Source organism: Balaenoptera musculus, chromosome X, assembly GCF_009873245.2.
Source record: "Balaenoptera musculus isolate JJ_BM4_2016_0621 chromosome X, mBalMus1.pri.v3, whole genome shotgun sequence".
Lineage (NCBI taxonomy): Eukaryota > Metazoa > Chordata > Mammalia > Artiodactyla > Balaenopteridae > Balaenoptera > Balaenoptera musculus.
This window is the reverse complement of record NC_045806.1, coordinates 84,943,733-84,971,453: the sequence shown is the minus strand read 5'-3', so window position 1 is coordinate 84,971,453 and position 27,721 is coordinate 84,943,733. Positions and strand designations below refer to the sequence as shown.

General features: G+C 45.3%; 2 protein-coding genes across 14 annotated transcripts; both read right to left on the bottom strand.

The window, feature by feature from the left end:
• Positions 1-27,536, bottom strand: ARMCX1 (armadillo repeat containing X-linked 1). Of its 13 annotated transcripts, none has more exons than XM_036840197.1 (5): positions 4,013-4,135; positions 3,614-3,667; positions 3,013-3,175; positions 2,147-2,261; positions 1-1,893 (listed from the first exon to the last, which is right to left on the bottom strand). In XM_036840197.1, exon 5 carries the CDS (start codon positions 1,761-1,763, stop codon positions 399-401), a length of 1,365 nt encoding a protein of 454 aa, XP_036696092.1. In that variant the 5' UTR covers positions 1,764-1,893; positions 2,147-2,261; positions 3,013-3,175; positions 3,614-3,667; positions 4,013-4,135; the 3' UTR covers positions 1-398. The 13 variants fall into 13 exon arrangements, with proteins under 13 accessions (XP_036696092.1, XP_036696089.1, XP_036696091.1 ...); XM_036840194.1 differs by having other exon boundaries at positions 3,013-3,496; positions 3,614-3,670; positions 4,013-4,120; XM_036840196.1 differs by having other exon boundaries at positions 3,614-3,670; positions 4,013-4,120.
• ARMCX4 (armadillo repeat containing X-linked 4) lies at positions 19,687-27,561 on the bottom strand. Its single transcript, XM_036840190.1, has 2 exons — positions 27,473-27,561; positions 19,687-27,124 (listed from the first exon to the last, which is right to left on the bottom strand). Exon 2 carries the CDS (start codon positions 26,977-26,979, stop codon positions 20,023-20,025), a length of 6,957 nt encoding a protein of 2,318 aa, XP_036696085.1. The 5' UTR covers positions 26,980-27,124; positions 27,473-27,561; the 3' UTR covers positions 19,687-20,022.
• Positions 27,562-27,721: the final 160 nt, after the last annotated feature.

Genomic DNA, 27,721 nt, shown 5'->3' with positions numbered 1-27,721 from the left:
TTTTTTTTGCTGGTTAAAACACACAACTTTATTGATGAAACACAAGATTAACAAATGTAAACCAATACAAAAGTATAGCTTATTCGTGATTAGTTCGCTGTCAGTTTAAGTAGAGGAAAGAGTAAAAATATCTCAATCTAGGTAGCAAGATGGAATCAATAAATGCTTTCTTTGTACAAGCTCTAGTATTCATCTGACATCCTTAAAATGGTCTAGCCTAAAACCAACCATCACAACCAGCATCACTGTTGATATGTGATATTCATTATTCCAAAATAGCAGCTGAAAGGATCTCTTTGCCATATAAGCACAGTGAAAAGCAAAGAATTTACAAAATGCATTGTTCCCAAGTGCAAACTAAAAAAATTACCTCAGTATTGTTTGGGACAGACCCCCAGTTAAAGTTTGGTCAACACTTTTAGGACTTTTACTTTCACGACCAGATCACTGTGATTTGCTAATGCTTTGATTTTCTTAACACACACTCCAGATTCTTTGAATAAGAAAAAAAGTGAACTTCTGCTGAATTCTTTCCTGGATGAGGCAAGCCCTTCATTTTTTATGTTGTCATTTATATTCTCAAATAGGGTAAGGATATTAAGAAGAATCTCTCTGTCCCATTCTTTATTAAAGAGGGAAATCAATTCTGATGGTACTTTACAACTGACCAGCTCTCTTGTCATGGCTGGATTTTCAGTAAAGTTTATGATTAGTTTCATAATCTGAATCTTGGTGAAGTAATTTCCCAGGAATAACAAAGCAAAAAAGTCTGGAAAAGAATAGGAAAGCAAATGTTGGTAGTGATTTGTCACAGTCATGTTGGTTAACAGTCTTAGACCAGCCATCTGCACAGCTGAGTCCAAACGACAGATCATGGTGTCATCACACACTTGACTGATATATGTCTTAATCTTGCCCTGATTTTCCGCATTCACACTCAAATTATTAAGGGCATTGTATGCCTTTTCCCTAATAATGGGATCTTTCGTTTTTATCAGTTTTGCAATAATTGGGAGACCACCCAATTCACGAATGGCATTTTGGTTAAATGAGTATGCTGCATTGTTACCCAGAGTGACCAAGGCTACTTCCTGAATAAAAGGATCATTAGTTCTTTCTAGGATGTTAAGGACCTTTTGAAGGTCAGTAGCACCCAGAATATCATCAATTTTATAGGGAAAGTTGAACTTGCCCCTTCGAACAGGCCATGATGTGGCTGGAGTCCTGGTGCTCTTACCTCTGGTCCTTCCCTTGGACTTGCCACTAGTCCTGCCCCCAGCCCTAGCTCCATTCCTCACAGGGTGGCAGCCTCCACCCCTGACTCCTGGGCAGGGTAAACCAGGTGTAAGGGTCCTGGTCCCGGAGATGGTACCCAACCTGGCCCCTTTGCCCGCCTTTGCACTTGCCTGTTCCTTCAGGGTGCTGAAAAGGGCCTTGGCCTTGGCCTCTAGGCCACCTCCGCTCTGGGCCTTCAAGTGGGCCTCTGTCTTTACATCAGGTCCACTCTTGAGTTCCACGGACACCTCAGCCTTGGCCTTTGAGTCACCCTGAAGTCTGGCTCCAGCCCCTGCCCCAGCATTAGCCTTAGCTCCTTTCCCAGTCTCTGCAATATCGCTAGATTCCTCCTCATCATCGTCATCGTGGTCGTCCCAGATTTTCTCGCTCTCATCTCTTCCCCAGGTCAGTCTGTATACGCAGTAGCAGGCGCCAGCGCCGATCACTACACCAGCAGCCAAGCAGCCAGCTTCCCGAGTTCGGCCCATGCTGCCGCGAGTGTCTGGAGGGTTTGCTCTGGCCAGAAGAGCGCTCCCAAGTCAGGGGGCAGGGGGAGGGGGTTGTGGAGTCTTCAGCTACAGCCAGCAGGCTCTGCTGCAGCTACAGATACTGGGGGACCTAAGAATGAAAGGAAGATTTGAGGCTTCAGTCTCCTCCTTCTGTGCCTTCGCATGCAGACAGACTGAACTACAGACCTACAAACAGACAAAACAAATGGGGACATGGCAGGGACTCAAGGGTAGATCACTGATTCCTTTTTTTAATCAGGAAGGTAATTTTGAAAATTTTCCCCACCTCCAGATTTTCCAACCTCATGTTCAACCACCCCACCCCAGTATGTTAAATTTAAGACAGCTAATCAGTTCCCTACCTCCCCTGCCCCTCCAGATGTCCTGGGGGCAGTGGCAGCCCCACATACACCCGCAGGGGTCCAGGCAGTTTCTTCCTTCTATTTCTTGCCTGGAAGTACACTGAGTCCTGCAAACCTGCATACAAAGCGGTGGGGGGAGTGGTGCTGAGAGCTCATGGGACAGACAGATGAACCTCACCCGGGACGGGACACACACGTTCCTCTGCGGAATCACTGGCCCTAGTCCCGCGGAGCCCAATATTTCCCACGTTCGGTTCCCCTCCTCTCCTCACTGAGCTGCGGCTTTGAAGTTCATTATGACCCGCCCCCCCCGCCCCGTTCCTTCGATCTCCTCCAATCCTCCACCCAGCCCCCACCCCCGAAAGTCACTGCCTTCGAAGGTGACTGCCACAACTCCTTCCCTGTAACAAAATGGATGGTGGTGGAGGGAGAGTGTCTAGAAGCCAGACAGGCGTAAAATGCACAGAAGTCTCGAACTCCGCCCTTGCCTCCGCCACCCCCACCAACTCAGAGGTACCAGGATACTCCTACCCCCACCCATTATATCCACTGCTCCGGAGCAATTTCCTTCCTCCCTCATCTCGGTTTCCGCCTCCACCTAACCTAAAGACTGACAACTCTGGGACCAAAGAGTAATTTGGAGAAAGGTCCTCCCCACCCCCACCCCAGGACTCTCGTGACACCTTCGTCCTCCCAGCCACTTCTTTCCGTGCAGGGCACTTTCTTTTGCAAGCTCCGGAATGGTCCAGAGAGGAGAGGAGGAGGGGTATGTGGGGGAGGTCCACGGGCCCACTGGAGTTTGCAGTCTTCACCATTCTCCAGCCCAGGGATCCCTAAATAGTGCCACCACTCTCACTCTGACATACTTGTTTCTGGACAATTTTCCTCTTCTTCCTGCTGCTAGAGTTGGATTGGCCTTCAGCCGCAAGATCCAAAGGCACAGACAGGCGACAGGGCAGAGACAGATTGCTAGGCAGACAGAACAGCACTTCAGACAGTCCCAATACCAGCCTTTCCGAATCCAAGGTCCTGGTTGTCAAACGGATTTCACCTTTTGGTCTCTCACCCTACCCCCACTTCTCAGGACTCCGCTAACAGCAGCCCCTCTTCCAGCAAGGGCGTCCATCCACCCCCTCCCCCAGCCCCCAGCCCCAGCCCCAGCGGTCGGCCATTTTCCCAGGAAAAACCACACCCCTTTCGAACAACTGGAAAGAGGGGAGGCGGGGCGAAGGAGTGAGAAAAACCGGAGGAGCAAAAGAAAACCCAAAGATCTCTTTGATTCCCCTGCCCGACGCAGTCTCAGCCCCAACGACAACTATGTTTCCTGTACGCGCTGTCATCTCCTATTTCCTATATAAAAGAGCAGGGAGGTAACTGGGGAGTCAGTAATGCGCCCGAGTTAGGAGGAGGACCCCAGCCATCCCCGCCCTTCTGGGGGCCGCGGGGCAATCCCACCTTTACACTGACCTGCAGGGGTTCGGGGCAGATTCTTTATTCCTTTGCTCCGAGTGGTACAGCGCCCTACTGAAAGACACGGGGAATGACAAGACAGACGCCCAGCCCCAAGATACTGGCTTGCTAGATGGACCGACACACAGGACAAGAATCTTAACATCGGCCCTTCCCGATTCAAGGCCCTGGATGCCAAAGGTTTTCAGGTTTCCCCCCTCCTGGTCTGGGGTCTCCCCTGGAATCTGGCCCCCAAGGTCCACCATTCTTGTTCTCGAAAGGGCCGGGGATAGTGCAAGGGTGTGGAGAAAGCGAGCCTCGTCCTTCTTTAGTCTCCACCCTCCGCTACCCGCACCGCGGGAATCCCTCGGGCAAGCACCCATCCGCACATAGACTGGCTGGGATCAGGGCGGTTACCTCCTCCTCCTCCTCTCCTGGCCACAGGCCCGCCAGCCCTCGAGGTAATAGGGAGATGGCAACCGGACCAAACGAAAGACCGGGATTAGAAGGACGTCTGCACACGTCGGCTCCCGCTCACGTGAGAGCCACGTCACTCGTGAGCTCAGAACCCCAATTACCACTCCCACCAGCAGTGCGGCAGGAGCCGGCCCACCCCTTTCCTTTCCCTTCACAGCAGGTCCTGCCACTCATTTTCCACTGCCAATCCCAGAAACCAGAAGTAGCTTATCTTGTGGTTGGCATTTGCCTTTCTTTGGTTAGCAGAGAGACACTGTATCTGCTCCCATGTCCATTGGTCTTGTCTTCCTCTTTGAGGAATAATTTTTCTCTCCTCTACTCCCTGTCCACCCACCTCTCCCTTCACCCCCCACCCCCCCCACAACGCAGCCTCACTGCTCAGCGTTTCCCCTGCACCCCTATACGAAATGGGATTCAAGATCTCAGAAAAGGATATGGGTAGTGGGAATGTCTTACTTTCTTAAACTTTTCTGTTCATTTTTTAAAAATCAGTAATGCATTACTCTTATATTGAGAAAATAAAATGATGCTATCTTCGTTTGACTGGAGAAGAATTTAAGTCGGAGGGGAAAACCCAAAAGGCCTCGCTAATTTTACTATATTTATTTATAACACAAGGAAAATGTTTCCACTGGTTACAGTCAAGAAGAAGCTTTCAAAACGTAGTAACCTGTTTTAAAATGGAAAACTGTTATTTTTCACACGGTCTATGAATTAGTCCACAAACATGACTAGTTGTCTAATCTTTGCCATTTTACATAAATGATCTATTACTTTTTCTAATTTTGGATCAACTTACAATTTGACAAAACAAAAACAATAAAGTCTTATATTGCTTGATTAAAGAAAGACATGCATTCAATGTCCCAAAGTCTTGGCTGACTGCTGTGTGAACCTCTTGTGATTTGATAACTGTTCTGAACACCTGCCCCAGATTAGCTTTTAGGCTACTATAGCTGAGGAAGCTGAGGGTGTGAGGGATGCAGAAATCATCTGATCTTCCCAGCCTTGTCAAGAAGGAAGGGTGGAAGGTGATGCCCTCCCATCTCTCCTATATTCCAGAGCTTCTCATCCCCTGCATTATAGAACCTGACTCTTTTTGCACACTCTAAAAATATACATGGACAGGTGACCAAAGTGGTAAATGCCACCTTTACTCAGGTGACAAAACTGAGTAAACACCTTTGACTTCTTTCCTCCCTCCCTCCCTCAAATTCCCACAGAGGTAACTCAGGGATGCAGAGAAGGGACTGCTGTTCCCACCTACTCCTGCAGCTGCAGGTTTCCATGAGGCCTAGAGAAGCAATTGCTGGGGGAAGCACCCAGGCCTGCCTGTCCTGCTCTGCCCTGATTAATGGTGGCCCAGTTAACCTTGATCCTGATGCCGTCTGCTGCTACCCCCTGGCCTGAGAGGGGAAGCCTGCTGGCCTCCCACCCCTGGCCTCCTTACCTCAGGGCACCCAGGGAGAACCCAGCCTTGCTGCAGGGTCACTGCCCACAGCCCACACCCACCTTGGTGCTCCCTCAGCCAAATGTATGCCAGGGCCTGAAGGACTCTCCCCACTGACCATACTGATTAACCTAGAGTAGGTATTCTCAACTGGCCACCTCTGTGTTCTACCTAAAATTGTATCAAAGTCATGTGCACGCATATGTCCATCTTAGTGGGAAGAGGGGTCATAGCTCTCATCAGATTCTCACAGGCAACTAAGAATTAAAAAAAAAACTATACATCCCCTTAGTAGAAATCAATCTCTGTCTCTCTCTCACACACATTATACACACTCTTTATTTTTTAAAAAATGTGCAAACAACACAGAAATGTATAAAGTAGAATGTGAAAGTTCCCTGCAATGCCTGTTCCACCACCAACCACTTATAACAATTTCCACCTTTCTTCATGCAAATACAAAGAGTCTATGTATGCATATGTGTTGAACAACAATGTACAGAACAACTATATACAGAACAAAAAGGCTCACACTGAGTGACATAAAGTGCAAAGAATCTGCACTTTAATTTGAGAACTGGTATCTTTAAAAATTGTGTCTTTCTATCCATGTCAACTTTTATGATCTTCAATAAATTTTATGTTTCTTCAGATAGGTCATACTCATTATTTGTTAAGTTTATTCCTAGGTGTTTTATGGTTTTGTTGCTTTGGGGGATGACATTCCTTTTATGATTATATTTTCTACCAGGTTATTGCCGAAGGAAATAATTCTGACATATTTACTTTTAGTGACCTTTCTTAATATTTCTAATAGAGGCATAACTCATTTTATTGCGCTTTGCTTTATTGTGATTCACAGACATTGAGTTTTTTACTAATTGAAGGTTTGTGGCAACCTTGTGTCAAGCAAGTCTGTCAGTGCCATTTTTCCAACAGCATGTGCTCACTTCATGTCTCTATGTCAAGTTTGGTAATTCTCGCAATATTTCAAACCTTTTCATTATTATTATATTTGTTACAGTGATCTGTGATCAGTGATCTTTGATGTTACTATTGCAAAAACATTACAACTCGTTGAAGGCTCAAATGATGGTTAGCATTTTTTAGCAGTAACATATTTTTAAATTAACATATACACATTTTTAAAGGCATAATGTTTTGCGCACTTAATAGACCACTGTATAGTGTAAACAAAACTTTCATATGCACTGGGAAGCCAGAAAGATGTGTGACTCACTTTATTGCTATACTGGCTTTATTGTGGTAGTCTGGAATTGAACCCACAATATCTCTGAGGTATGCCTGTAGTTTTTCAGTTGATAACTGGTTTTCCTAGGTATGCATACATAATCATTTGAAAATGATGATTTTTTTAAATTTTGTCTTTTCCAATCATTATTATCTCTTATTCTTTCATTTTCTGGATGTACTTCATCAACCAGAACCTCCAGAACTATGTTGAATAATAATGGTGATTTGAGAGCCTCCTTATCTTGTTCTTGAAGTAAATGAGAATGCCCCTAATATTTCACCATTTAGTGTAATGTTAGCTATTTGTTTCTGCTGTGCTTTTCTTCATCTGTGTTTCTGTGATGGGGGGAGATGTTTAAAACCTGCACTCTCATAACCCTTTATGTAAGACTGAGAAAATGTAACTGTCTACATCAAAATATTGGGAGGTGGAGAGAAAGAGGGAGCATTGCCACAAGTGCTGTGCTTATTGTGAATATGTTGATGAGCAAAAACAGACACTAATTCTGCTCTCATAGTGAAAACAAGACCTTAATGAAATAATCACATATACATACAAAGTGAGAAAAATACTTTGAAGGAAAGGAAAACTGCTAATACAGTAAAAGAAGTGGCAGAGTCTGGGGATCAGGGAAGGCTTCCTTGATGGGGAGAGGAGTGAAACTTTGAACTGAGATTAAGGGAAGCAGGTGTTAACTAGGAAAAGAGAAGAAGAAAATAAAAATGTCTCAAATTCTCCACCTTTCTTATAACCACCATGATAAACCATCTACCTCAATCCTAGGATAAATCCTGTGAAAACCGCTGCTAACTTTTCAATGGACTCTTTCAGGTTTTTTTGTTGTTTCCTATATATCAACAAAAAAATTATGTAGATATTTGTGAATGTGTGTACATGCATATCTTTTAAAAATAACTTGGGATCGTACTATGCAAACTATTCTGCAAACTACTTTTTCACCTAATATAACATGTACATCATTTTATCAGCTACAATCATATTCTCTAGTGTGGATTTATCAAAATTCAACCAATCTATTACTGGTTGATATTTAGCCTCTTCCCAAACTTTGTCTATTACCAAAATGTTACAGTGGAGACCTTTGTTTACATATATATTTGACAATTGTGGCATTATTTCCTTAGGATAAATTCCTAGAAGTGAAATCACTGGGTCGAAGTGGAAGTTCATGTTAAATTTTATCCATGCTGCCAACTCTCACCTCTTAAAGGTGATATATATTTTCCATGTTGTGCTCCAAAATTTTTTGATTTTTTAAATTATAAGTGAGATTAAGCATCTTCCCATAGGTTTAACCATTTGTATTCCTCTTTCTATGAACTGCCTTTCCCAGTTTTTCCACTAGGTTTTTCATCTTTTTCTTATTAATACATGAGAACTTTGTGTAAATTAAGGAAATGAGCTCTTCGATTGTCATAAGTATTATAAATCTTTTCCCAGTTTATAATTTTCTTTGGACTTCTGCTATATAGAATTTTAAAAATCTTTATGATACAAACTGTATCAATTCTTTCTTTACATTTTTGGGGGTTTGTGTCCTGCTTAGGATGGCCTGTATGTTTTTCTAATTTTATGTGTGTTTTTTAATATTTAAATTTTGATCCATATAGAATTTTTTTTTGTTGCGTTGCTTCTATTATCAGTAAGCCAGAAATTTTATCCACCCTTGCTTTTGCTCCATTTGTATAAATGTCAACACAGTGAAAAAAGCAAATGACATCTCAGTGTTACTATGAATACATTTTTCCAGCTTTATTAAACATATGGAATTAATATTTTCCAAATAGTTAGCAAATTTTCCTAATACCCATTATCAAATAATACCTCTCTAGCTCCTGATTTTAAATGCCACCTTTATCATGAGCTAAATATCCACATATATTTGGATCTATATTTTGATTCTCTATGTTCCTTTAATCTGTTATTTTTTTCTTTTTATGTCCCTAACTGTTTTAATTATAGTATCTTTATAATATGTTTTAATATCTGGAAGGGTAAGGCCTCTCTAATTATTCTTCTTTTTCATAATTTGCCTGTCCACTCACATATGTTTATTTACAGATAAAATGAATTATTTTGTTAAATTCCCTTTAAAATCCTGTTTTTAATTTCAATTTGGATGAAGTTAATTCTAAGGTTAACTGAGGGATAATTGGCATTTTTATAAGAATATGTTACCACTTCACACCAGTTAGAATGGTTATTATCAAAAAGATAAGAGATAACAAGTGCTGGTGCAGATGTGGAGAAAAGGAAACGCTGTTGGTGGGAATGTAAATTGGCGCAGCCACTACAGAAAACAGTATGGAGTTTCCACAAAAAAATAAAAATAGAACTACTGTATGATCCAGCAATCTCACTCTGTGTACATATCCAAAGAAAATGAAATCACTCTTGAAGAGATATCTGAACCCCAATGTTCATTGCAGCATTGATCACAAAAGCCAAGACATGTGAACAACCAATGTGTCCATCAATGAACGAATGGATTAAAGACAAGCATCATGTACATATGCTACCCTGTAGGTTATCAATAAATAGTTGTTGAATGAATGAGTATATCTTGCAAATTTTTTGTTAATTCTTAAGTTTACTTTTTATATGTATAGTGGAATATTATTCAGCCATAGAAAAGAAGGGAATTCTGCCATTTGCAACAACATGGATGGAACTATATGTGGAATCTAAAAAAGCCATGAAAACATAGAGTAGGATGGTGGTTGCCAAGGGCTGCAGGGAAGGGGAAATGGGAAACTGTTGTTCAAAGGGTACAAACTTCCAGTTATAAGATGAATAGTTCTGGGGATCTAATGAAGAGCATGGTGACTATAGTTAACAGTACTGTAGTGTATACTTGAAAGTTGCTAAGAGAGTAGATCTTAAATGTTCTCACCATAACAATTACAAAAAAATGGTAATTATGGTAGATGTGTTAACTAACCTTATTGTGATAATCATTTTGCTATATATACATGTATCAAATCAGCACACTGTACACCTTAAACTTACGCAATATTATATGTCAATTATATCTCAGTAAAGCTGGGGAAAAAAAGAATATTTTTCTACCCAAGAACCCAGTTTCTCTAGTTATTTGTCTTCATTTATTTTTCCAGCAGAATTTATACGTTAAAAAATATAACTGGGCTTCCCTGGTGGTGCAGTGGTTAAGAATCCGCTTGCCAATGCAGGGGACACAGGTTCGAGCCCTGATCCGGGAAGATCCCACATGCCGCAGAGCAACTAAGCCCGTGTGCCACAACTATTGTACCCGCGTGCTGCAACTACTGAAACCCGTGTGCCTAGAGCCCGAGCGCCGCAACTAGAGAAAGCCCACGTGCAGCAACGAAGACCCAACTCAGCCATAAATTAATTGATTAATTAATTTTAAAAAAAGGAATAAGATTGTCAGAGCTGCAAGGGATTTAAAAAAAAAGATAACTGAATCTTTTCATTGCAGAAAATCATAGCTGATATGTAAAAATTAAAAGTCAAGAAATAAAAGTATAAACAGATTATTTAGAAATATGGAGTGATACCAGAAGAAATAGTTAAAAGATTTGAAAGTGATTCTCTCTGAGGAGGAGAAATGTGGGATGGGGAAGGATGAAGCAAAGTTCTGGTAGATTTTTATTGTTGCTGTTATAAGCCTTATGGTACTCTATAACTATAAAAATTACATTTTAAAAAACCAGGACTCCAAACGTGTACAGAAAACTTAAGGACTGTTATGGGCTGAATGTGTGTCCCCCGCAAATTCATACGTTGAAGGCCTTACCCCCAGTATGGCTGTATTTGGAGATAGGTCCTCTAAGGAAGTAATTAAGGTTAAATGAGTCCATAAGGGTGGATCCCTGATCCTATAGGATTAGTGTCCTTATAAGAAGAGATATCAGAAAGCTCACTCGCTCTCTCTCCACACACATGCACCAAGAAAAGGCCATGTGAGGTCATAGTGAGAAGGCGGCTGTCTACAAGCCAAGAGGAAAGCTCTCACGGAAACTAGGTTTACCAGCACCTAATCTTGGACTTCCCAGGCTCCAGAACTGTGAGAAAATAAATTTCTGTTTTTCAAGCCACCCAGTCTGTGGTATTTTGTTTCAGCAGCCCAAGCAGATTAACACAGGGACATTATCCTCAATGAAATAAGCCAGTCATAGGGACATTCCTGGCAGGCGAGTGGTTAAGACTCTGCGCTTCCACTACAAGGGGCATGGGTTTGATCCCTGGTTAGGGAACTAAGATCCCACATGCTGCCTGGCGCAGCCAAAAAAAAAAAAAAGAAGAAGAAAGAAAGAAAGAAGCCAGTCATAAAAGGACAAATACTGAACGACTCCACTTAAATGAGGTACCTCAAGTAGTCAAATTCATAGACAGACAGTAGAATGGTGGTTGCCATGGGGATGGGATAATGGGGAGGTTTTTTTTTTAACATCTTTATTGGAGTATAATTGCTTTACAATGTTGTGTTAGTTTCTTCTGTATAACAAAGTGAATCAACTATATGTATACATATATCCCCACATCCCCTCCCTCTTGCGTCTCCCTCCCACCCTCCCTATCCCACCCCCTAGGTGGTCACAAAGCACCGAGCTGATCTCCCCTTGCGATGCAGCTGCTTCCCAGTAGCTATCTATTTTACATTTGGTAGTGTATATATGTCAGTGCTACTCTCTCACTCCGTCCCACCTTACCCTTCCCCCTCCCTGTGTCCTCAAGTCCATTCTCTACGTCTGCGTCTTTATTCCTGTCCTGCCCCTAGGTTCTTCAGAACCATTTGTTTTTTTGTTTTTTGTTTTTGTTTTTTAGATTCCATATATATGTGTTAGCATACGGTATTTGTTCTTCTCCTTCTGACTTACTTCATTCCATATGACAGACTCTAGGTCCATCCACCTTAATGGGGAGTTATTGTTTAACGGTTATAGAATTTCAGTTTGGGAAGATGGAAAGAGTTTTAGAGATGGATGGTGGTGATGGTTATGCAACAATGTGAATGTACTAAATGTCAATGAACTGTACACTTAAAAATGGTGAAGATGGTAAACGTTTTCTGTATTTCACCACAATTTTCTTAAAACGGAGAAAAGAATGTATAGAGGTATGCATTGCAATATAGATGGGAGGCTGTACGCTTGGTCTCAGTTCTGCATTCCTGCTTGCCCAAGTCTCACACATATAGAGCTTCCTCAGCATTCTGCTCTCAGTTTTTCAGTCTGTACCCCTTGCTGGGGCTACCTGACTCACTCCCTGGCTTCAGTTATCATCTACAATACATATCTTTAGTCAGACCTTTCTTCTGTGCTCTATATCCATATTTTTCAAATGAACACTGAGCATCTCCACTTGAAAGTCCCAAAAGGACCTCAAATTCAAAGAATTCAAACAAGATTCATTCCCTTCCTCTCCCAATTCTACTCCTTCATGTTTGAAAAATAGAAAGAGAAAAGAAATGTTAATACCCTTCCTCCTTCATTCCGTACTCCAGACTGTACTCTTTCTCCTACACCACACTGCCTTCAGGGCCAATTAGTTCATGTGTTTCCCAGAAATAGGCCTTTTTCCCCTAGAAGAAGGACGGAATTTTCATCTTCAAAAAGTGATGTTAAATTATACTTCATATGTGCATGACCCAGCAAGGCCACTGTACCCAAAACCTTAAACCAACCCCTGATCCCTGAGTATGCTGTAACAACAACACTAGAGTAAGAATCTGGGGACCCAGGGCCACAGTCAGACCCAGAACTGGCTATAAGACCACTTAATTTTCCAAAACATCTAGGAATGTTATCCACTGCTATCTTAGCCTCATTGCTGCCCCTAGAACTGGGGACGAGGGCCACCCTAAACCCCATGCTTTGAAGGGTCCTGCATATCACACACAAACACACACACACACACACACACACACACTTATTAAAGAACACATGGGTGCCTGTGTTACATGGGATCTGGTGCTCATTGTTGGTACAATGCAACTTATAGGCCTAAACATCTGTACTTTGACTAACACTGTTCAGGCTCCAGGAAAATGCTTCTCCACATCTGTTTCCCTGTCTCCTTTAAACAAAAGGCAACTGTGTCCAAATGCCATGAAGATTTGTGGCTTGTGCCACTGCTGACATAAGAAATAGACATTATTTCAGACTACAGGGAAGATTCTAGCAGTGAACCACTTAGGGAAGAGAAAAAAACAAGCTACCTTGTCAGAGCCTTCTTCTCAGATACATGAATGCCATAGATTTTTGCTTAACAAACTTTAATTTCCCAGTAGTGTCCATTTTCTTGTCTGTATTTATTTTCTGGTTTGTGGTTCCAAAGTAATAAAAAATGAATGCAATATTTGCAACAGTTGCATATAGAGGCTAAAGAATATTTCACAACATTAAACAACAGATATGACTCTTGATTTGGGGATGTATGGAGAGAGAGAAACACACATGAATCGTTGTCACAGATTGGATCCCCAGGAAACAGATTATGAGACAAAGATTAGTATAGGAGGTTTATTGGGGAGAGCTCCTGGGATAAATATTTATGGAAGAAAAGGGAGAAAATAAGCAGGAATGAAAAGAGGAAAAAATCAAATGTCAGTGCACTATCAGTAGAATGCCTCAGCATACACTGTAGGGAATTCTGAAGTTAGGATGAAACTTCAAAGCTATCTCAAGTAGGGGCAAGAGGACCAGGCCTTTATACACAGCATCAGTGAGCCATTGGATGTGGGACACTCTGAGAATAGGGTGTGATCTTGAACAAGACAATTCTCAGATGAGGAGATGCCTGAATGGGGCTGGCAGCCAAGGGCTCTCTGATGGCAACATTCTTAACAACTGAAGTAATAAGGCCTTTATTGCTAAAGGGAACTCTGGGCAGGGCATTGCAGTATCCACCACAGTCCACCCCTTGTGCCTCCCCGATCCGCTTTATGTAAGTTCCAGGATCAGCTCTTCCAGGGGTCTGGTAGGCCTCTCTTCCTAGGGGAAACTTAAACTATAGCCCCCAACACTGCAGCTGGTCTCAAAGCTGAAAATGACCATCCCTCTCTTCCACTATCAATTACAGATCCCAATCACTCTTAGGGTCTTGGTGGTTTGCCTGGTGGTATGATCCAGACCCTCATTCCTGATCATCATGGGTTTCTCAGGCTGGAGTTGCTGTCCTGGTTGATACCCACATACCAAGCCCACCAATCTATAAATAAGGCTGGGGTTTTTCCTTCTCAGTCAGCTTGTCAAAAAAGATCTCCCATGAGGCCACAGGTGTAAGGAGTGTGAAAGGTGCTATCGCAACAGTGGTGGATATCATGGAGGATCTGCTCTAGCTGATTGTGCAGGTGCTTATACCCTCCAGTCCTGCTTGTGCTTGATCCTGTGTGTAAAACTTCCATCTTGTTGCTGGGCCTGCCCTCCCTTATACCTTGGAGGATCTGACAGAACTCAGTTCATAATGGGCAGTTCTGGTTGTATGGTCACTTGCATGGTCATTTGATGTCCTATGACCATGTATTCCATCTCTACCAGGACACAGTAGCATATCAGGAGCTGTTTTTAAAATATATATAATTCTCCACTGCATGTGGCACGACTTTGTTCCAGAATCTAAGTTCTGGTCTAAGTTGTGACCTTCCCATTGGGGCTTACCAAAAACTCCACATGGCATCTTCCACCAACACAGATATCTCTAATACCTTAGAGTCTATTGACTGCATGGTCCAAGTGGCAGGACTGCTTGAAACCACAGCCTGGACCTGCTATAAGGCCTTCTTTTGTTCTAGGCCCCACTCAAAGTTGGCAGCTTTTCATGTTACCCAGTATGTGGGTCAAAACAGTAATTCCAGATGTTAAATGTGCTGCTTCCAGAACCCAATAAAGCCTACAAGACACTGAGCTTCCTTCTTCATGAGGAAGGTGGAAAATGCAGTAATTTGTACTGTACTTTTAGAGGGAATCTCCTGGCATGCCCCAGACCATTCAACCCCTAAAAACTGTACTTAATGTAGCCAGCCCCTGGATCTTTGTAGGGTTTATCTCCCATCCTCAGGAGTACACATGTCTTACCAAGGCCTCCAACGTGCTACCCACTTCTTAGCCATTTGGTCCAACTAGCATGATGTCATCAACACAGTGGACTAGTATCATATTCAGATGGTCCAGATCTCTTCAGACTATACCATGACAGAGGACAGGAGAGTGAGTAGAGTCTTGAGGAAAAACTATAAATGTATACTGTTGTCATTCTATGTGAATGTGAACTTTTATGATGTTCCATTCTGATAGGGATAGGAAAAAAATATTTTCCAAATCAGTAGCTGATTACTGTACTAGGTACCTAAGGCCATGTCATCCTGTTCTAGCAAAGATATCGTATCTGACATGGCAACTGCCCTTGTGCCACTAGTTGGTTGAGTTTACAGTAGTCTACTGTCATCTACCAGACTCTGTCCACATTTTTCAGGGGCCCAAACTGATGCATTAAATGGAGATATGATGGGGACCACATCCCAGCAATCTTTAGGTCTTTAGGTGGCACTAACTTCAGCCATCCTCTCCAAGATGTTATCTATATGTTTTCATTTACTATCTTTGCCAAGGAAGAGGACAGCAATTTCAAAGCTTCCACTTGGCCTCATCTACAAATAGCTCTGACTCCACATGCCAAGGAACCAATATGGGGCTTGTACCAAATATCATAATGTCTATTCCAATTATATATTCAAAAACCAGAAAAATAACCATTGAGTGAGTCTGTGGACCCAGTGGAGCCACTATAAACCCAACATAGACTAGGAGCCTATATAACTTCTGGCTTCCATCTGCCCCTATTCTAACAAGCGTGAGGCATGATGACACGTTAGGTCTCTGGGTATCAGTAGCAACTCACAACCAGGGTCCATCAGCCCTCAAAATGTTTGGGTATTCCTCTTTCTCCAGCACACAGTTACCTTCGTAAATGCAAGGACTGGAGGAATCAGTCCTGGGGACCCCACTCCTTCAAACAGTGCTCTCTGGATCAAAAACTGACTTAAGGCGAAAGCTGAGCAGGAGAGTGTGACTTCTTATTGAGGCACCTTCCCTCAGACTTCTGAGTGTCTTTGATTTTTTTGTTTGATTGTACAGATTGAATACAAATTGTTGGACGCCTGTTTTCCCTAGGGCAATGTGTTATATCGACCACCCACATTCTATTAACTACCTCTTAACCATCTATCTACCAGGAGGAGCACTGTGTTCTATTAACCCTCTCCAAAGCTCTCTGCAGATCAGGCCTCCCGGCCTATGACTCTGACCCTGTGGTGCATTATGGTATTTGCATCTACCTGACTTCTGACAATTGAATACAGTTATCCTGTCTCGATTGTTTCAGTGGCATCACCATTTCTATCAGTGATCTTCATCTTATAATACCCTCCCCTACTCTGAGCCCTGCTCTGCAGAGGCAAGCCACCACTGAACTTCTCAGTGATGCTGGTAACCCTTTAACCAGTGCATTCCTTATAGCTTTAGCAAATGGTGTGTCCTTTGGGTCCTCCTCCAGAACATAGTCCTCTGGAGGGCTTTCTGGCTTTATAATATATTTATTCTATTCCCACTTCCCTGAGCCTTTAATCCCTTCTCCCACCATCTGCAATGGCAACCCTGGCCTTTATACCTCAATGTGGGCCATTGGTTTTTTGCCATTCTTTGAGGAGCCATTCTAATAGTGAGTTCACATTGATCTCCTGGGATCTTTTCCAGGATGTTAAATCCTGTATCTTGGTAGAGGACTCTCTAATCAATTAATTCTCCCTTACTCAATTTTATATTCTAGCTCCCCTGATCAAGGCCCTCAGAATTCAGTCCCATGCTTACTCCCTCAGCACCTGCTAGAACATGCTGGCTAGGTCCTGCAGCTCCTTCTTGAGATATTCCCTTTCCTTCCTTATTAGGCCCAGCACAACACCAACGAAGTTATGTAACTTAACCCTAGACATAGGCCCAGTGGCCAGGATGGGAGGTGGGGGCAGATTCTGTGTGAAACACACATTATCTTACAAGGGAAAGGGCTCTGCATGTTCAAGCAAGGTGAAGCACTAACCCTTAATAGGAAGGAGTGGGACACTTCTGAACGCTCAAGGAGCTCAGGGAAATCTGAGGATATAAGACATTTAGGGACATCAATCCAGATGTCCCCATTCCATGTGTCAGGGTCACATTCCTTCCTAACCAGGGCCCTGGTCTTGGCATAGCAGACTTATCTTGGTTTAGATTTTAACTTTCTTTGAAGCTTGTTTCAATAAGTCCTGGGCTTGGTCCTCAGATTTCTCTACTCTCTACCTGAAAAAGATGAGGGCCTCTTTATATGCTGTGAATGAAACCCTCTGGCTTTCACACATAGCTTAAATTGTTGACTAATTTAATTCAGCTTTTCATTATCTTTTCCTAGAGGTCCATCAAGCTGAGCAATAGCCACCCAATTTTCTGGACTTCCTTATATTTAATATACCTCACATATTTCTCAAATGTCTACCACATGGCACCAGTTAATGCATTCCCTTCCATGAATGCCATTCTAGTTCACCTCCAGTGAAAGCTCTAACTCCTCTGCTACCTGTTCCACGTGTCTATCTACTCCACCTACCACAAATGATGGGGTCCTCATTGCCAGCTGGGCAGCAGATGATCCATCTCCTAAATTTCATCACAGTGTATGCTTTTCTGAACCTCTTCTTGTACCAACTTTTGTAGGTTGGCTTCCTGGAGGGCAGACTCAGAGACAGGGTTCAGCATGAAGGGCTTTTATTAGGGAATGCTCTTAGGATTAAAACCTGTGGAAAGGAAAAGAAGGAAGCAGGATTGGACAGAGGGAGAAGTTAAGCTGTCCCATTTGGGGCAAGAAGGCCATGTAGATCAGTCATTGAATGTGAAGTACCCCAGAAAGGAGGTATGACCTTGGGGGAGGTGGCTTTCTAGCTGAGGCAATTCCTGAAGAGGGCTGACAGCTGAGGGCTGTCTGCTGGCAGCACTCCTAGCAACTGAAATAATAAACTCTTTATTCCTGAAGGAGGATTAGGGCAGCAGATTGCAGAATTCACCACAAGTATGACATCATTTTTTCCACTGGAAAGTTGGTGACCATCAAATGGTAGAATTGAGAACAGCTTTACTTTCAAAACGATTAATGAAATTTAAAATTTCAAACATTTATACTTATATTTCTGGCTTTATTTAAGTAATATTTATTTTAAAATTTTATTTATACCTTCCAAATATTCAGACATAAATATGTGAACCTCCATTTATACTTTTGCTCTAGTGCCCTGAAATGCTATTAACAGGCCTGCTTAGCCTGAATTCATCCGTTTCCTTTTAGTAAATTATGCAAAAAGTCCTGGTTTATTATATAAATATCAGAAAATACAGATGAGTAAAAAACAGGTAAAATTACCCATTAATCTTACACTCACAGGGAACTATCCACATTCTCAAGATTATACACACCAAAGTTTATACATAGACATAATTTAAATATATGTTCTTTCTTCATAAAAAGTAGAGCATGTGCTTTTGCAGCCTATTTTCCCCATTTAAGATTATATGCTGAGTTTTTCCCATGTAAATAAGTATAGTTGCCCATCAACAGTTTCAAGAGCTTCATAATGTCTCAATGTGTAGACATGCCTTAATTTCTTAGCCAAGTGCCTATTTCAAGACACTTGGGTCATTCACAATTTTTCACTCTTCAAAAAGGTGCAGATGCACAGCCTTGTACAAGCCAATTATTTGATTATCTCCTAATGATAAATTTCTACAAGAGGAATTTCTGGGTCAAAGAGCGTGCACATCTTGAAAGCTTCTAAAACATGTATCCAAATGGATCTTGTACCAAGTATGCTCCCACCAGCACAGTTTGAGGGTGTCCCTCCACCCACACCCTCACCATACTCTGGGTTGGAAGAGAGGTGGATCTTCTCCAGTATGGATGCCAACAGCCCTCTCGATGGTTCCATAAAGACCCTGCCCCAACCAATCTTGTAAAAGAAGTCTGATAGAAGCTCTAAAAATTATTCTTTCTTCTATTATATTTTTTCATAATTCCAAAATAATCACTAACATATTCACTCCCATAGACACCAGAGTTGGACAAGAAAGAGGATGTTGTCCTATCAAATGCCCTCAGGACCCTACAATAAAATTGTCCCTCTCTGTATGTCCCCAGGATAGGTTCCAGCACTTCTTCATTCAAAGCGTCTCTCATTTACTTCCTCCCCTTGCCACTCCCATTGCCACCAGTGAAATTTCACGCCTTTAGCAACTATGCCTGAACTATGGTGGTAACTTCCTAAGTGGTGTTCCAATCTCCAGTGGCCACTCCTGTCCCCACCCCAACTCTGACCCATTCTGCACACAAGTCAGCCACATAATGTTCCTTTCATCTTGTCACTCCTCTGGTCACAAAAGGCTTTCGTGTCTCCCAGAGGTGGGTAGAATATACAGACACCTCAGTTTAGAAATCAGGGATCCTCCATGAATGGGACTCACCCAACTGCTGGAGTGTATTTCCCATCACTCCCCTCCCCACACTTTGTACTCCAGGCAGGCCAGCCTCCTCTGTGGAGCAAAATTCCCACCTCCATGCCTTTCTTCCCATCACTCCTCCTTCCTCCAATGCCCTTCTGCCCTGTTTTTATCCTGTCTTTCATGCCCAGCTTACTTAAGTGCCCCCTCCTCTGCAAAACTTTCCCTGAACACTGTTGCATGCAGAAGTTTATTCTGCCTTTAAGCACTAATAGGAAACAGCTGGCTATGATCAGAGGTTCTCCGGTTTTGTTAGTATCTTTTTGTTTCCATACATCTTGCCTTTCCAAATAGATCACAGATTCAAGGACAAAGACGTGTCTTTTTTTCTGCTTAAAACACACAACTTTATTGATGACATAAAAATAAAGTCTCAAATATATAAACATAAGTCCACACAAAGGACCAAAGATTACCTTACTTATGAAGAATCAGTTCAGTTTCTGCTCATGAAGCATACCAAAAATATCTCAATCCAGACAAGGTAAAAATCAACACATGTATTTTCAGTACAAGATTGAATTCATTTGGTGTTCATAAAATGGTCCAGCTAACGACCATCATAAGCAACATCACTTTAGAAATTATAATGCAATTTACAATGTGCATTACTTCCAGGCTGCAAAACCAAAATATTACTCAAATTTGTTTGGAAAATTACAACTAATCAGAGTTTACTTAATAATAGCTCAACTCTTTCTTTCACCTCAGGGTCATTGTATTCTGCTGCTAAGACTCGAAGTTTCTTGGCACATGCTTTAGGTCGTTGGAATATGAAATAAAGGGAATTTTTACTGAACTTGTCCTGGGTAAATACTTTTGCTCTTCTTTTAAAATGGTAATTTATATTTTCAAATAGTGAAAGAGCATTAAGAATATTTTCCTTTGTCTCTTTCTTGCTAAAGATATTAATCAGTGACGCCGGTGCATTGGCAATGAGCAAGTCTTTTGTCATAGATGGATTTTTAGAGAAATTTAAAAGCATTCCCAAAATATGGTCTTTAGTTTCTCCACTTCCCACAGTTAACAAACGAAGAAATTCTGAAATGTAATTTGTAACCATATGCTGATATTCACTAATAATAGTCAGGTGCTTTATCAATCTCAATCCAGCCAGCTGCACATTTGAATTCAAGGGATAGGTGATGGTGTCTTCACATACTTGGTTTAAGTATGTTTTAACCTTCCTATGATTTTCAGCAGCCACGGAGATGTTATTCAGTGCATTTAAAGCCTTCTGCCTAACACTGGGGTAGGGATTATTGAGCAAGCCTTCAATAATTGAGATTCTACCTGCATTACGAATGACTTCATGGGAAAATGGGTAATCACGACTGTTATACAGAGCATTATTGGCTATTTCATGAATAGAAGGATCTTCAGTCATCTCAATCATGCAAATGAGTTTTTCAAGCTCTCGTGGATCCATATTAGTTTCACGTCTACAGCGGCAGGCCCAAGGCTGAGTTTTCTCCCCAGACCTGATCTGCTTTCTGAGCTCATCTTCAGGTGGGAAGCAGGACTCATTTTGGTATGGAAATTTCATTTCTGTCCAGATCATGGCTCCGGCCCATGACCCCATTCCTGCCCCAGGGACCATGGATGGATATGTGACTCTTGATTCAGCTGACTTTTTGGCTTTAGTCTTAGGTGCAGATTTATCCTCACTTCTGTTTTCATTACCATCCCAGAAACAAGACTTTACATCGACTCCACCAGCAGCTTCAAGCTTGTCTTTGGTGCTGGCCTTATCTCCAGCCCTACGCTCAAAATTGACATCCTTCTCACGCTTAGATCTGAATGCATTATTGTTCTCACTCTCAGCCCAAAACAAGGACCTTAAACTTATCTCCTCAATATCAGGGCTGGATGCCCTACTTAGCTCATCCTCATCTACATCCCCAGCCAAAGTCCAGGACCCCATGCCAGCCTCTTCCCCAACCCCAAGCCTAGACCCTGTAGTGGCTGCATCTCCATCCCAGAGCCAAGACTCCTGCCTGACCTCAGCCCCAACCCCAGCCCCAGCCTCAGCCCCCACACAGGAATCCATACAGGCAGCCTCATCAGATCTGATCCAGGACCCAATACTGTTTTTGTTCTCAGCCCCAAATCTAGAACTAATGACAGCCTCTTCCCTAACCACTGAGCTGGATTCAATACTGGCCTCATTTTTATCTCCAGGACTAGACACAATACCAGCTTCTTCCCCTCTCCAGAACCAAGACCCTGTACTAGCCTCACTCCCAGCCCCAAACCAGGATCCTTCACTGGCCTCTGACCCAGCACTCACCTGAGACCTTCTACTGGTCTGGTCTCCAGGCCTAGCCCAGGACCCTCCACTTGCCTGCTCTTCAGGCCCCAGGCTAGACCCTCTACTGGCCTCATTCCCAGGCTTAGACCCAGCCCAGGATTTTCCACAAGCCTGATCCCCAGTGCCAGCCCAGGAGCCTCCTCCACTGGCCTGATCCTCAAACCCAGCTTTGGAACAGCTACCAGCTTGATCCCCAGCCACAATCCAGGACCTTCCACTGGCCTGACTCCCAGTGCCAACCCAGGACCCACCACTGGGCTGGTCTGCAAGCCCTGGACTAGACCCTCCAATGGCCTGGTCCTGAGCACCAGACCAGAACGCTCCTCCACTGGCCTGATCCTCAAATCCAGGTTTGGAACAGCTACCAGCCTGATCCCCAGCCCCAGCCCAAGACCCTCCACTGACCTGACTCCCAGTATCAGCCCAGGACCCACCACTGGACTGGTTCATGGGCCCTCCAATGGCCTGGCCACTAGCCCCACCCCAGGACCCTCCTGTATTGGCCTGACTCCCACTGCAAGCATAGAACCATCCAGTGGACTGATCCTTGAGCACCGGCCTGGATCCTCCACTGGCCTGGTCCCCAATGCCAGCCCAGGAATCTCCAACGGACTGGTCCCTGGGCCCCAGTGTAGACCCTCCACTCGCCTGGCCCCCACTGTCAGCCCAAGACGCTCTTCCAGATTTGGCCTGATCCTCATATCTAGGCTTTGCCTCACCACCAGCCTGATGCCCAGGTCCAACCCAGGACCCTTCATTGGCCTGGTCCACAGCCCCAACCAAGAAACCTCCACTGGCTTGGTCCCCAGAGTCAGCCCAAGACCCTCCACTGGACTGGTCCTCAGGCCCCGACCTAGTCCCTCCACCAGCCTGGCTTCCAGCCCCAGCCAAAGACCCTTCTTCACTGACCTGATCCTTAAATCCAGGCTTGGACCCACCACCAGACTGGTCACCAGTCCCAGTCCAAGAACCCCCACTGGCCTGATCCACGACCCCCACCAAGAATCCTTCACTGGCCTGCTTCCCAGTGCCAGCCCAGGACCCAACACTGGACTGGTCTGCAAACCCTGGCCTAGACCCTCTATTGGGCTGTTCTCCAGCCGTAACCCAGGACCCACCACTGGACTGATCCACAAGCCCTAGCCCAGACCCTCCACTGGCTTGGTCCGCAGTGTCAGCCCAGGCCCTTCCCCTAGACTGGCTTTCAGGCCCCAGCCCAGCTCCAGCCCAGGACACATTTTCATTGGTTTGATCCTCAAGTCTAGGCTTGGATCCACCACCAGACAAATCACTAGTCCCAACCCAGGACGCACCGCCAGACAGATCACTAGTCAGAATCCAGGACCCTCCAGTAGCCTGGTCCACAGCCACAGCCCAGTACCCAATGTTAACCACATTCCCAGCCGTAGCCTGAGCCCAGGATCCTCCATTAGCCTGAATCCCAGCCCCATCCTGGGACCTTCCACTGGCCTGTGCCTCAGCCCCAGCCCAGGATGCTCCATTGGCCTGGTTCTCAACCACAGTCCAGGACACTCCAATGGCCTCTCCCCCAGTCCAGGATACCCCACTGGCCTGGCCCCCAGCCCAGGAACTCTCACTGGCCTGAGCTCCAGTCCAGGGCACCACAACAGCCTGGTTCCCAGTGCCAGCCCAAGAAGCCCCACTGGCCTGGTTCTCAGCCACAGTCCAGGACCCTCCAACAGCCTTGTCCCCAGCCTCTACCCAGTAACCCCCACTGGCCTGGCCTGCAGCCCAGGACTGTTCACTGGCGTGACTCCCAGCCCAGAGCCCTCCACTGGCCTGGTCCCCAGCTCCAGCCCAGGACTGAATACCAACCTCATTCTCACCCCTAGTCGCACTCCAGGATTCAACATTGGCTTCATTCTCATCATCAGCCCAGGACATGCTATTCTCCCAGTATCCATCCCTAGCCTGAAACCTAAATTTGATCCATCGCTCAGAAGCAATCCAGTCCTCAACACCAATCCCATTCCAGTGGTAGTCATGGACCTTAGGCTGAGACTTTTTGCAGGCCTGAGTGCCTGCCCCACCCTCACTCTCAGAAGTGGGCGTGGCCTTAGCCTTGGGCTTTACAGAGACATCTCCTGTGGCTTCTGCCTCAGACTTACGCATAGCCTTGTCCTTTGCCCCAGACGAGGTCTTACTCTGGGAATGGGCTACAGACTGACGCTGGCCAGAGCCCATCGTACCTGCTCCAGCCTCTACCTTAGACTCAGCAACACGATTGCCCCTAACCTTACTCCTGGCACCAAGCAAGCCCTCACCCTGGAAATTGGCCACAGCCTGGGGTGGGGCAGAGCCTGTTGTACCTGGTCCAGTCCCTGCTTTAGACACAGCATTGGGATTGCCTTTGACCTTACTCCTGGCACCAAGCAAGGCGTCACCCTGGGAACTGGCCACAGCCTGGGGCTGAGTAGAGCCTGTTGTATCTGTCTGAGGCTGGGCAGAGTCTGCTGTATCTGGCCCAGCCCCTGCCTTAGACACAGCACTGGGATTGCCCCGGACCTTATTCTTAGTACCACACAAGGCCTCACCCAGGGAAGTGGCTGCAGCCTGGGGCTGAGCAGAGCCCTTCGTATCTGTCTTAGACCCTACCTTAGACACAGCATTGGGATTGCCCCGGACCTTATTCTTAGTACCATATAAGGTCTCACCTTGGGAACTGGCTGCAGCCTGGGGCTGGGCAGAGCCCTTTGTATCTGGCCCAGACCCTACCTTAGACACAGCATTGAGATTGCCCCGGACCTTATTTCTGGCACCAGGTAAGGCTTCACCTTGGGAATTAGACTCAGCTTGAGGCTGAACAGAGCCCACTGTATCTGCTCCAGCCTCTGCCTTAGACACATCATTGGGATTACCCCTGACCTTATTCTTGGCAGCAGGCAAGACCTCACCCTGAGAATTGGCCACTGCTTGGGGCTGGACAGTGTTTGTTGTATCTGTTTGAGGCTGGGCAGAACACGTTGTATCTGGCCCAGACCCTGCTTTAGACACAGCATTGGGATTGCCCCAGACCTTATTCTTAGTACCAGGTGAGTCTTCACCCTGAGAACTGACCGCAGCCTGGGGCTGAGCAGAGCCTGTTGTATCTGTTTGAGGCTGGGCAGAGCCCTTTGTATCTGGCCCAGCCCCCGCCTTAGACACAGCACTGGGATTGCCCCTGACTTTAATCTTGACACCAGGCAAAGTCTCACCTTGGGAATTGGCCACAGCTTGGGGCTGGGCAGAGTTCTTTGTATCTGGTCCAGTCCCTGCTTTACACACAGCATTGGGATTGCCCCGGACCTTATTCTTAGTACCACACAAGGCCTCACCCCGAGAATTGGCCACGGCCTGGGGCTGAGCAGGGCTTGTTGTATCTGTTTCAGGCTGGGCAGAGCCCTTTGTATCTGGCCCAGTACCTGCCTTAGACACAGCATTGGGATTGCCCCGGACTTTATTCTTGACACCAGGCAAGGCTTCCCCCTGGGTATTGGCCATAGCCTGGGGCTGTGCAGAGCTCTTTGCATGTGGCCCAGCCCCTGACTTAGACACAGCATTGGGATTGTCCTGGACCTTCTTCTTGGCACCAGGCAAGGCCTCGCCCTGGGAACTGGCCATTTCCTGAGGCTGAGCACAGGCCCTCAGTTCTGCCTTAGCCCCTGCCCCAGAAATGGTATCAGGATCACCCCTGCCATCAATCCTGGAATCAGGGAAAACATCAGCTTGGGCCTTGACCCCAGCTTGAGGCTGTGCACAGGTTTTCATGTCTGCTCCGACCCCTGCCTTACACTTGCCTTTGGCTTTGCCCCTAGCTTTACCTCTGGTACTAGGTAGAGCCTCAACCTGGCTCTTAGTGGAAGTCTGAGACGGTGCCTTTGTGTCTGTCCCAGCCTCTTCTTTAGGCTTGGTGTTGGCATTGCCCTGAGCCTTAATCCTGTCATCAGGCAGGGCATCAGCCTGGACATTGGCCTTAGGCTGAGGCTGTGTATAGGACTCAGTGTCTGTCCCAACCCCCACCTTAGATACGGCATTGGAATTGCCTCTACCCTTACCCCTGGCATCAGGCGTAGCCTCAGTCTGAGCACCGGCTACAGCTTGAGGCTGAGCGGCAGCCCTCGTGTCAGCTCCAGTCATTGCCCTAGATGTGACATTGTTATTTCCCCTATCATCAACCCTGGCACCAGACATTGTCTCAGCCTGTTTCTTGGTCACAGTCTGAGATTGTGTAGAAGCACTTGTACCTGCCCCCACCCCTGCCTCACACATGGCATTGGTATTAACCCCAGCATCAACCATTGCCCCAGGCACGGCCTCAGTCTGGGCCTTGGCTACAATCTGAGGCTGAGCAGAAGCCCTCATATTTGCCACAGACCCAGCCTGAGACGCGGTTTTGCAATTCCCCTTGGCCTCAACCCCAGTACCAAGCATGTCGTCAACCTGGATCTTGGCCACAGCCTGAGACAGTGCACAGGACTTCATGTCTGCTCCAGCTTCTGCCTTGGACTTGGTGTTATGATTTCCCTTAGCCTCAACTGAGGTACCAGACCTGGCCTCAGACTGAGTCTTGGCCACACTCACAGTCTCTTCCAGGGCTCTCAACTTGGTCTCAACCACATTTCCAATCTTGTTTATGGCACCCATCTTGGCCACTTCCCTGATTACTGCCAAGGCCTCATTCTGTGTCACCATCACTCTGTTCATTTCTGTCTCTTTTTCAGCCAATATACGAGTTTCTGCTTTGGTCTGGGTCATTGCTTCTTTCTTGGTCTCTGCCCTAGCACCAAGTGCCCAAGCTTTAGCCTTGGTCTGGGTCACTGCCTCTTTCTTGACTAGTCTCCCAGACTCAGAGTCAGTTTGGGTCACTGCTTCTTTCATGGCCACTTCACTGGCTTTGGCCTCAGTCAGGATCACAGCCTCTGTTATGACCACTGTTCCAGCCACTGTTTTGGCCTCAGATTGGGTCTCTGTCTCTGCCTCAGCCATTGCCTTGGCTTGAGAGTTGGTTTTGATTCTGGCTGTAGAAGTGGTCTTAGTCTCTACTTCAGCCCCAGCCCCACCTCCTGCTCCAGTTTCTGCTCCAGTCTTGGGCTTGGGTCTAGTCTCAATCTCTGTCCCAACCATGGCTTCACACATCGCCAAGGTCTGGTTCTGTATCCCAACCACAGTCTCCATCTTGACTCTGGACCCATTTCTGGCAAGTCTCCTCACACTCTGGGCTCTTCCCTTGGTTAATCTGTAAATGCAGTAGCAAGCACCAGCCCAGATCATCAGTCCTGCGGTCACCCAGCCCACTTCCTGAACACGACCCATGTAATCACCCCTGCTGAAGACACGAACAAGGTACAGAGGGGCTCAATCAGGCTGGGAAAAGTGGGTAGTAGGTCTGCACGTAGGCCTGTGAGGGTGTTGGTCTTCAGCCACTCAAAGGCCACTACAGTTGCCACTGGAGGTGGACCTAGAAGTGGAGGAAGGAAATGCACTAAAATTTCTCTTCTAATTCTGTGCATCGCACAGATAGATACAGAAGGACAGGAAAGTGTAAAAATGATGTCCTTGGTGGAAGAAGAGGACGATTAGCAAATTCTCTCTCCATCCCTTTTATTTTATCTCCTCTCCATCTTCCCCAGTGCCCAACAATTTCCCCCAAGGTACTTCTGTACACATTTCCTTATACCAAATGAACAGTGGAAAGGATGGTGGTAAGGCTGACTATGAACGGTAGACACTGGGAAGCCCTCAGACTTCGATTTTTACTGGACCTACTCTGGTCACCACTCCCAGAGGTCCCCACCCTCATACCAACCTGTAATGATCAAGGCAGTTCCCTCCTCTTTCCTTCTCTTGATTGGAGATATACCGTAAAGTAGATCTATAAACTCATGAGATCTGTGGACCTAGAGACAGACAGATGGACAGGCGGAAGTGAAGATTTTGCTCTTGTTGTGACAGATATATTATTAGCAAACTACCTCTCTATCCCCTTGAATTCGCCCCACTCCCGGTGCCAAAATAAAGGTGAAGGTGTGGGGTAAGTGAAGAGATGGCGGGAAAA

Bases quoted from the DNA above. Each gene is read 5' to 3' on its own strand.
- ARMCX4 (XM_036840190.1), bottom strand. From the start codon at position 26,979: ATGGGTCGTGTTCAGGAAGTGGGCTGGGTGACCGCAGGACTGATGATC.
- ARMCX1 (XM_036840205.1), bottom strand. From the start codon at position 1,763: ATGGGCCGAACTCGGGAAGCTGGCTGCTTGGCTGCTGGTGTAGTGATC.